Source organism: Pteropus alecto, unplaced genomic scaffold (genome assembly GCF_000325575.1).
Source record: "Pteropus alecto unplaced genomic scaffold, ASM32557v1 scaffold34, whole genome shotgun sequence".
Taxonomy (NCBI): Eukaryota; Metazoa; Chordata; class Mammalia; order Chiroptera; family Pteropodidae; genus Pteropus; species Pteropus alecto.
Window position 1 is genome coordinate 4851704 of NW_006435763.1, and position 11181 is coordinate 4862884.

The 11181-nt window shown below is 45.8% G+C and overlaps 1 protein-coding gene across 1 annotated transcript in view; it reads left to right on the forward strand.

Annotated features, from left to right (window-relative positions):
- The window catches only part of LOC102885244 (nodal modulator 1), a 49444-nt gene that overhangs the window by 17609 nt on the left and 20654 nt on the right, over positions 1-11181 (forward strand). Inside the window, exons 12-16 of the mRNA XM_006910911.3 lie at positions 3500-3674; positions 5048-5189; positions 6251-6382; positions 7558-7694; positions 9235-9322. Coding sequence (XP_006910973.1) covers positions 3500-3674; positions 5048-5189; positions 6251-6382; positions 7558-7694; positions 9235-9322 — 674 coding nt within the window. The remainder of the gene's footprint in view (positions 1-3499; positions 3675-5047; positions 5190-6250; positions 6383-7557; positions 7695-9234; positions 9323-11181) is intronic.

Genomic DNA, 11181 nt, shown 5'->3' on the forward strand with positions numbered 1-11181 from the left:
CGCTGGTGGGTGGCAGCGTAAAGCATGGTGCCGCTGCTGTGTGAAGCGTGGGGCGGGCAAAGGACAAGGCCACAGGGGCACATCTCAGAGACCCCCTCACACCCCTTGGAAGATGGGGGCTTTCTCCGCCACGGGTCCAGGAGCCAGTGATCGATATGAGCATGGAGGTCGCGTGATTAGGCTTTTGTGCTCTGTGAGGCACTCGGGTGACATGGTGGGGGATGGCTTTGAATGGGGCAGGACTTGGGCGCAGGAGGCCCGAAAGCAGAGTTGATGAGGACTTGCCTCATAGGGAAGTCAAGGACAGATTAGAAATATATTCAGGGGTTCCGGTTCTGAGAGGCAGGATAGTTGTGGTGCCGCTAGCTGTGGGCAGGGAGAGTAGCCAGTTAGGTGACGAGGGTTCAGTTTTGGGGTCTGAAGGACCCCTCGATGGAGCTCTCCAACAGACGCTTAGATCCGTGGTGCATCTTGAAGACTGGCTGTGGGCGACAGCCAGAGCCTTGAATGTGTTGGAGCAGGTGGAGGTGGGAGATCCGCAGACAAAAAATGGGGTGCTGATGTTTGAGGGGTGGCCTCGGGAGAACCTGAGGGGTGGGTTTTAAGGGTGAGGTGGCGCCCAATGGTCATGGAGGTCCAGGGAGCTGAGCCCTGAAAACACCGCCCACCAGCTTGGGCACCGAGGAGTCTCCAGTGGCCATTTTCTGTAGACAGGTAGGGGTCAAGGTTGGGGTTCAGTGTCGAATGGGAAATGAGGAAGCACCTCACCTGTGGAACCCTGTACCCGTCTCTGTCATGGTGGAGCCTCAGAAAACAGTTCTGGGTCTTAAGTCCTTCCTCTTTTTCTTCATAAGCATTTTTGAGCAGCTGCTGTGGGCTGCTGTTATAAATTCTAGATGTGTAACGGTGGAAAGAAGCCCAATGTTCTGAAGACGGGGCTTTCGTCTTCCTGGGGGGCAGACTCGAGATGAGTACATATGGTAGGTCTCGTGCAGGCAGACACCGCGTGCTGAGAGGGACCCATAGAAGGCCTCACCGGGTCGCCGACACCTTCGGCAGGACTCGGAGTTAGCTCAGCGAAGAACTTCTCAGGCAGGGGGAGCAGCCTGGGGAGGTGGGGACAGCAGCTCCGGGAGACAGCCAGCGAGGCTGGGGACGGTTGGTGAGGTTGGACCTCCGAGCCATCTTGTGGAGAAGGCTTGCTCCCCAAATGCATTGGCAGGCTGTCGGAGTTCTCAGCAGGGGAGCGATATGGATCTGGGCATTTTAGAAAGTTTTTTTTTCCCGGCTGCTGCTTGGACAGTGGATCAGAGGGGAGCCAGAGTATAAATGGAGAGATTAGACAGGAGGCTGCGACAGTAGTGTGGAAGAGATGTAGTAGCTGGGACCAGGGTGCCGGCAGGGGAGGGAGTGAAAAGTAGATGAAATCAATAGGTAGAAGAGAGAGAATCAACAGGCCGTGCGCTGTCGGAGTCCCAGGCTTCTTATTTGGGGACCTGGGTAGATGGAGGAGGTGCTGTTCGTGGGGATGGGGAAATATATTTATGCTAATTTTCTTCTTTAAAGTGGAATATTTGGGTCAAAGAAAGAAAAGCATTTGTTGAGTTTCTTTGGAAAAATTCGTCATTTTCCTTTTGGGCCAACATAGCATAATTGCTTTATTTTATTGCTATTTCTTACTTAAAAAAATTTTTTTCCACTTTATTTGGAAAACAAACTCTTTGACTTCTGTCCCAATGATAATGAAAATGTAGTTATCTTACAGTGTACCAAAATTACTAACGTATGTTTATAAATTATTAAGCCCTGATGAAAGAATTTATTGACACAAATGAATTTTTAAAGGCTTCAGTATAACAAGACACTATTCTACCAGCTTTTTAGTTAATTTTTCTCAACTAAACCAATATAGGTTGGGCGTTTAGGGTGACCAGATACTTCTCTTTAATTGAGAGCATGAGCTAAAACAGATCTATGGTTAAAACATTTAAAACAGAGAGGCAAAGAGAGTCAGCTTGGAACAAATAAGGTGACATTCCCCTGACATGGACACAAATGAGGAGAACATGAATGGTCCCTGAGAAAGATTCATCAGTGTTTTCTGTCTGTCTCTTTATTCTGAAAGTGTGAAGCAGAGAAATGTGAGAACCACATTGTTGATGCTTCATGGGCTGTACGGTCTTTGTGATGAAAATACCATAGATAATTCCTAAATGAGTGGGCGTGGCCATGTTCGAGCAAAACTTTAGGACACTGAAGTTTGAATGTCGTGTAATTTTTATATGTCACAAAATAATTCTTTTGATTTTTTCCCCTCTTTTAATACTTCAAAAGTATGAAAATGAAAGTGCGCAAACCATGCTCAGCTCAGGTCCACACAGAAACAGGTGGCCAGCAGGACCAGGCCCGGCACATGGGCCGGTGGGTCTTGGGCCCGCTCTGGACTGTGGGTTCAGCTGGCCGGTCCCTTCACTCTAAGAAATGACTGTTTTTCATTACTTGTAGATTTCACACGTATAACATTCCACCACCTCGTTGTTCCTTCTGCTGTTTTTTATTTGCGGCAGAGTGGATGTCCCAGCATTTAGCGCACCCCGTGATTATCCATCATCGAATCCAACACTTTTATTATTTTTCTGTCAAAAGTAATAACTGATTTTTGTCTAAAATGATTCTTTAAGATTAGAATATGTAACCTTTAATCGAAGAAACAGTTGTGGCCTCCAGCTGTGGGACATGATTGCATTTTAACACATCAACTAACTGAAAAATGAAGAACATCATCAAAGATGATGGTCTTTGCCGGTCTTTCTCAGGGAGTGGACGTGCCTTTCCTGTGCCTTTTGAGGTGGCTTTGCAGCGTTTTACACCGCCCATGTGGTCATCAGTCTGAGTCATTACTTTAACAGGGCTTGTCAAGTCTGTGTTGCTTTTGTGGCTCCTGGCCCCTAAGAAGTTCAGCTTTAGCTTTGCATTTTTCCAGCTTAATTACCTTTTCTGTTCAGATCTCTCATGTTGCTCCGATCCACACATTATGTGGAATGACAGGCGAGGACCGCGTCTTTGATGACCCTGCCTTGTTTTATGGCCTGGGTAATACAGCATCTTAGGCAGCTTACAGCTCTTGCTTTTAAGGACTAGTCCATATTTTTAGTCCGAGGCTCCTCCACTGTAATTACCTTAGTCAATACCTGAAACTTTTCATCATATACAGATTTTCTGAAAATCACTTTCTTAGTGTGGGGGTTGCCACATGTCCCCCAGAACATACACAGCCCTGCACACTGGGCCCCCCACTCTTCCTTTTCCCTGATTCAGGAAGAGGTTCAGTCTTTTTTCCAAAAGTTGTTTTTAAAACTAGAGTCACTCAGGCTGTATTCCTATCTCTTTGTTAAGATTAAACCGATCTCACAGCTGGAAGATGGACATTTTGGTTGAAAAGCGCCTTTCCTGTTATAATTGAGTTCTCACGCCAGAATGAATGGCCCCCTTGTTGCAGGTTCAGTGTCTGTGGCCAGATCTCAATCATTCGCTTTCCTGACACCGTCAAGCAGATGAGTAAATACAAAGTTGTCCTGTCGTCTCAAGACAAGGACAAGTCTTTGGTCACCGTGGAGACAGATTCTCATGGATCGTTTTGTTTTAAAGCAAAACCAGGGACCTACAAAGTCCAGGTATGATGAGTTTTGTTCTATTTAAGATATTTGAAAACATAGCCATGGGTTTTTAAAGGGCTCTTATTAGCCCAGATGAGTTAGAGAAGGAGCATGTCCATTCCCAACTTATTTTGAAATGTTTACGTGCCTGCCTGTCGCAGTTAGTAGAGCAGACAGACAACTAGTTTAAAAATGATGCAACAGGCCTTTCTCTTTTTCAGTCCTGATGTTTATTAGAGGTTATTATCGGGCTGCCAATCACGCCTCCCCCTTCTCAGGCATTTGGCTGCTGTAGAATATCCCCGAGTCCCCAAAGAGATTACAGTGGACTCTGTTAACCACAGCTCAGTAACTTGCACAGTGCATGGCTTCTGGAACCCGAGGCCAAAATGGACCTCCCCTTTTCCTGCCTCGCCCTGAATTGAGGACGCCGGGCAGGCACCATCTGATTACTCCATCCAGGCAGGTAGATGCTCAGGGGACCCTGGCCTGGGGTCTCACTGCAAGGGCGAAGGTCTGAGCACAGGTGGGGCCAGCAGGCAAGGGACAGACAGAGCCAGATGTCAGCCCGCTGTGCCTTTCAGTGCAGTAGGCCTGCCCATGGGGAAGGCTGCGTCTCAGTGGCTCTCAGGCTCTGACTCAACGAGTCAGCTGCTGCTCCTCCCCAGGGAGCAGGAAGGGTCGGGAAGGTTCCTTCTAGGATTTGCTCTCTTCTAGGGCAAGTGAGGTCCCTTCCTCTGGGGAGCTGGGGTGGGCAGATAGCAGTCTCCCCGCTTCTGCTGAGCAGTGTGATGTCTGGGCTGATGGTTCCTTTGCCAGCTTCTTGTTAAGCTGGCCACAGCGAAGCCTCTGGAAGCCCTTTCGGAAGCATGATAAGGAACTTACCCGAGGCAGGCCCATTTCAGAATGTAATCTTTACCAGGGATGAAATAAGTGACCCCCACCGTACCCCCCAGTACCTGTTGTTAGCCTGGGGAAGGCCCACAGAAGGAAAGGAAGAAGAAAATGGCCGAATTCCACTGGCGGCGCCAGGTTCATGGCTTATGTCCTGAGTGACCTCAAGCCGGGAGAAGATTCTGGGATTTCATACCGCTCCCACCCAGCATACGGTGATCGATGGCAGCGCGTGGCTCTGTGGAGTCGTGCCCGACACGCTTTTGTGCACACTGACTCTGCGGGAGAGGAGTTTTTTTCTCTGATCAGAAATGTGTTTCCTTCACACAGCCTGTCTGTGGATTTGTTGTGATTATAAAACTCGGCCTGGAAATGGACCTTTGCCCTTCAGAACCCGTTCAGCCTTGGGCCCAGAAGAACTTTCTGGTGCCCTGTAGGCCAGGGGAGCGGCGGCCCTGCCCTGATGCAGCCACTGACGTCGTCCCGTGTTCCCGCAGGTGGTGGTTCCCGAGGCAGAGACCAGGGCGGGGCTGACGTTGAAGCCCCAGACAGTTCCTCTCGTGGTGAAGGATGGGCCCGTGATGGACGTGGCCTTCATGCAGTTTTTGGCATCCGTTTCTGGGAAAGTCTCTTGTTTGGGTAAGATGTCGATTGACGGCAAGAACAGATGTCGATTGACGGCAAGAACAGGTCGTTTCAGAGAGGGAGGCGGGTAGAGGTGGGATTTGGTGAGCGGCTCCTCCCTGGGCAGCACTGGGGACGGTGGTGGCTCCGGCGGTGGCCTTGGCGAGTCTGTGTTGCATCTAGTTCTCTCTGAAAAATTGCTGCAGTGAGTCATCAGAAACGTTTTTTCTTGGAGTATTTCTGGCTCCTGAAAGAACATGCGGGTCTCTTTTTTTCTCCCTCTTGACTTCAGAGGTGGAATCAGGGAGGTGGAATCAGGCCCAGGTTTCAGTCCCAGCTCTGTCACTTACTTGGTGTGGGGCTGTAAGCATTCACGTGCCCAACCTCAGTTTTTCTTCTGTAAAATGGGAGTATTACTGCTTTCGGAGGGTTTTAAAGCAGCTCGGATGTAGTCAGGAAGCAATGTGGCACAGCTGTTAAGAACATAGACTTTGGAACGACACTATGTGGGGTTGAACCTTCACTGTGTGACCTGGGGCAAGTTGCTTAACCTCTCTGTGCTTTGAGTGCCTGGTCTGTGACATGGAGATGATAATAGTACCTGCCTCATAGAGTCACGCCTTGGGATCAAACGAGTTAGTGTAGGCGTGGCCTTTAGAAGTACTGGGGCACAGCAAGAGTCATGTAAATCTTTGCCGTTAGTAATGTTAAATACGATAAAGGGCCCCGTTCTCTGCCTGCTACAAAGGGGGCGTTCAATAAAGTTTCTTCACCTTTCTCTTTTTCTTTGGCTCCTGTAGGCACTCCATAAATATCACTTCCCTTATTTCAGTAAATGACAGAGCCACTTTGACCCTTGGTAGCTTCCTTGCTGGGCACCGATGACCTGCTTGGGGGTCACTTTTTAGAATCGAGTAGCTACATCTTAGCTCTACAGGAGCCCCGCTGGCACTGCCCGTCAGGAGGTGACCGGTGGCAAGCAGCACACAGGGAGGGGTTGGGGCTCGCACGCGCTCTGGTTCATTTAAGGCAGTCAAATGAGGCCTTCCCGTCTTTCTCTGTGTCTTTCTCCGCAGACACCTGTGGCGACCTCCTGGTGACCCTGCAGTCCCTCAGCCGCCAGGGTGAGAAGCGGAGCCTCCAGCTCTCTGGCAAGGTCAACTCGATGGCCTTCACGTTCGACAGCGTGCTCCCGGGAAAATACAAAGGTGAGACTTGCAGGCGGCGCTCGAGGCCCTCACTCACTTCCTGTCTTGCCTGATGTTCTGAAACCCAGCTCCCAAATTTCACCCCAACTTTACACCTTTACTTGTTTAACTCTTCCTTGCCCCTTGACCTTGAATGTGCATAATTTAGCTTTGGGCGATAATGCAGGAGTTGAGGCTCTGTGAACCAACTGCCACCTTATCAGGACAGCCCATACACTTCTCCTTTGGGAGGATGCCGTCATTTGTGCCATTTTATTTCTGAATGCCGGAGAAGGGGGTGTGAAATAATGCACTGTGTGTCCTACCACTTAGCAGCTGTGTGACCCTGACAGTCCCTGAGACTCAGTTTTCTCATCTGTAAAAGAGGAATAACAGGCTTTTTGCAGAATGTAAAACTAAATGAAACAGTTTCTAAAGCCCCTTGCCCAGTGCCTGGTAAGCATTAGACGCTGGCAGATGTTGGTCCTCATTTCTGCTTTTCTCGAGAAGCCTCCCATCGCTGTATTTCCTCTTTTTCAAAACTCAGTTTGGAGTTGCTGGCAGTGAGTAGCTTATAAAGTAGACTACTTTTTCTGGGGAATTATAAGTTCTGTTATATCAGGTGTTGGCAGACTATGATGTGAGGACCAACTGCCTGTTTTCATAAGTTAAGTTTTATTTGAACACAGCCATGCCTGTTTGTTTGTGTATTGTCTGTGGCTGCTCATACGAAGTTAACAGAGTTGAATAATTAAGACCGTGTGGCCTACAAAGTTGAAAATATTTACTCTGTGGCTCGTCATGGAAAAAGTTTGCTGATTCCTGAATACTTATTTGTAGCCTGATCTTTAGGCACAATTAAATTTCTTTCTTGGTGATTTTGTATGGCCATTGGTTTCAGTTTTTCGTTTTTTGGGTTTTTTTTTAGCAAGTACTTCTTCCAAGCACTGCTGTCCCGCCCCCCCAATCTCTCTCTCTCTCTCTCACATCTGTCTTATCTATTTATTTGTCTATCTATCTATAACTATATATATATATGTATATGTGTGTCTGTGTGTGTATGTGAAATATTTATTGATGTATATGTATACACAGTTTTAAAAAATCAGTGAATTTGTTAGAGTTTTTTTCTGGTGTATTTAGGGAGGTGGGATGCTCTATGCCTACATGTCTCTTTGTGTTATGTGCTTTTCCAGTAAGCATCACGCATGACGATTGGTGCTGGAAGAACAAGAGTCTGGAGGTGGAAGTTCTGGAAGAGGACGTGTCAGCGATTGAGTTTAGGCAGACGGGCTACATGCTGCGATGTTCCCTTTCTCATGCAATCACTCTGGTATGCATGGCTTCTGAGCATCCTCTTTTTTGGAAGGGCACTTGCCTTTTTAAAAGCAAGAAGGACTAGTGTGCCAAGGAGATTATAACCATTGTCAAGTCAGATTTCCTTTTCTGCCCCTCGACTCAGCCACCTCTTATGGAAAGCATCATCCAGAAGCATTTATGATCCCTCAGTGGAAGATGCCTTTATTTGAGAGATTTTTCTGGCTTCAGATTGAATTCTCACATTAGTGATTTGGGGAAGCCGTTGACGGACGTAGTGGTTTTGTATCCCTGAGCAAGTTCATTTACTGTTTCTAAGCCTCAGTTTTCTCCTCTAAAATTGGGATCGTAATACCTACTTCTCAGGATTGTAGTGAGGTTTAAGTAAGGCTCTCAAGTATTTAAAATTTCCTTGGCATGTACTGCTGCTATTTATTTATAGATGCAGCTGAGTCAGTTTCTCCAGTATACTTGTTTTGGTGCAGAGGACAGAGCTGTTAGCCAGATCTTCCTCTTTCATCGATATTGTCTTTGTGGCCTGATGTTTCAGGAAATGGAACACTCGTGCAGGCCTGTGTAGATCCATTTATGAGTTTTAGCTAAGCTTTGACTTCAAGGAGCAGTAAATGTCATTGTTAGGTGCCAGAGGAGAAACTGGGGCAAGTGGCAATTAAATGACTGCTAATGTCAGACACTGGAGGAATTGAAACTGGTGTTTTCAAGGCGAGTCGACCACTCCAGTTACAACTACAAATGCTAAACAAACATCATTGTTCCAGAAGATGGATTAATTAATATCCAGTTGACAATGAATGATAGGCATTTAGGAAACCATTCCTTCTCTTAAATTCTCCAGTGCATTTCTGTTTCCCTTAGAATTAGATCCATATTCTTGAACAGTGGCCAACCAGGCCCTACCCTCACTCCCACCTCACCTCCTACCTGTCTCCACCTCCCCACTGGACCCCAGCTCACAGGCCTCTCCAGGTCCGCACCGAGCTCATTCCCTCCTGCGGGCCTTTGCACATGCTCTTCCCTCTGCCTGGAATGCTGGGTCTTCTCCAGAAATGTGTGTAGTTGGCTTTCTTTATTCAGGCTGCAGCCCGAATGTTCCCTGCTCAGGAGAGGCACGCCCTGAGACCGGCAAGCTAAAGACGCCTCAGCCAGTGATCACTCTTCTAAATCCGGCTCCGCCGGCTACTTTCTTCATAGCTCTATTACTTGTCATCTGAAATCTACTGCTTTCTTCATTGACCGCATTGATTTTCTGTCTTCCCACATTAGAATGTAATCCCCCTGAGAACAGGAGCTATGTCAGCTACCGAGGCCCAGCTCTGGGTCTGTCACATAGGAAGTGCTCAATAAGTATTAGTTTACTGCATGAAAAAGCATGTTTTTGTTGGAAGTTTTTGAAGGTTTTTAATTTTCCTGTGGTACCCAACTGCTCAAATGATTAATGGGTAAAACAGATGACTGGTTCAGAAACAGAAATATTATTCATCATCTTGTGTCTCCATCTCCTCCAGTAAGTCATTGTATTGGCTTTGGTCCCCTAGGAATTTTATCAGGATGGAAATGGACCTGAGAACGTGGGGATTTATAACCTCTCCAAAGGAGTCAACCGCTTTTGCCTGTCCAAGCCTGGTGAGTCGGACGATTGATGTGCTCTACGCCTTGGGGAAATGGAAAGGCACCAGAGGATGGTTTTAGAGGCGTTTTTTTCCTACCTCAGTTCTGTTTGCATCAAGCTAGCAATTTCGGTTGTGGTTCGCGTACTCTTGTTTTTTCTGTCTCTTTCCTCTGGAGAGAGCAGTGTGTTTACCAAGAGAACTGGGGCTGGGGCTTGGCAAATCTCTTGGGGTTGTTGCGTTGGGTAGAGACCCCTGGGCCCTTTCACTTTTATTTATTTATTTTTAAAATTTATTTTAAAATTGCAGTTGACATATAATGTTAGTGTCAGGTGTACCACATTGCAATTAGACCCTTTCACTTTAAAAAATATTACACTATTGTCCAATGATTTCTCCTTAAGAGCGATCTTTTTGAAATAAAAGTTGGGTCATCTCCCACCTCGCCTAAATATTTTGGTTGCTTCTCTCTCTTTTAACCACTTTATTGAGCTGCAATTTGCAGACCATAAAATTGACCCATTTAAAATGTACAATACATGTGACAACATAAGTGGACCTGGAGAGTATTATGCTAAGTGAAATGAGTCAGAGAAAGACAAACACCATATGATCTCACTTATACGTGGAACCTAAAGAACAAAATATATGAACCAACAAAACAGAAACAGACCCATAGACACAGAACATTTTGATGATACCCAGATGGGAGGAGGTTTGGGGGAGATGGATGAAAAAGGGGAAGGGAGTAAGAAGTACAAATTGGTAGTTACCAAATAGTCACAGGGATGTGGAGTACAGCGTAGGGAATAGAGTAAATAATACTGTAATAACTATGTATAGTCCCAGGCGGGTACTAGACTAATTGGGGGGACCACTTTGTAAGTTATATAAATGTTGTACATTTGGAACTAATATACAATACTGAATGCCAACTGTAATTGAAAAGTAAATACTCTAAAAAGCCAAATAAAATAAAAAGTAAAATGTATAATACAACAATTTTTAGTAAATTTACCAAGTTGTACATATATGCTCTGTAATCTAGTATAGAACGTTTTCATCACTCCAGTTACAATTAATCTTTGTTCCCAGCTCCAGGCAGCCACTAATCTATTTTTTGTCTATATAGATTTATCTTTTTTTGGACCTTTCATGTAAATGAAGTCTTACAGTACTGGTATTTTTTCTGTCATTTAGCATGTTTTCAAAGTTCATGTTTTGAACTTCATGTAGTAGGTATTAGTAATTTGTTCCCTTTTATTACTGAATAGTATTCCATTGTATTTTTATATCATATTTTGTGTTTGCATTCACCACTTGATGGATAATTCTAGTTTTTGGCTATTATGAATAATGTTGCCTTGAACATTCGTGTTTAATTCTTTGTGTGGACAATCTGTTTTCATTTTTGGCAGGTAAACACCTAGGAATGGAATTGCTGGATCACATGATAAATTTATGTTTAATTTTTTTAAGAAACCACTAAATTGTTTTCCGAAGAGGCTGTATATGCCATTTGACATTCCCACCAGCAGTGCACAGGGGTTCTTGTTTTCCCACATCTTCACCCACATTTGTTACTGTCAGTCTTTTTGACTGTAGCCATGCTGGTGGGCGTGAAGTGTTATCTCGTTGTGATTTTATTTTGCAGTTTCCTAATGAATAAATCAGTGACTTCTCTTGGTTCTCAAGATAAATACAAAATCCTTAACCTGACTTGGAGCTCCTGTATCATCTAGCTCTGTCTGCCATTCTCTCCTTTCCAGGCAGTCTATCCTCCTGTGTTTCAAGTAACAAAGTCTGTGCGACAGTGCCATCAAGAAGTAGTGGTTAACTGTCCCCATGGCAGCCTGTGGGTTCAAGCGTGGGTTC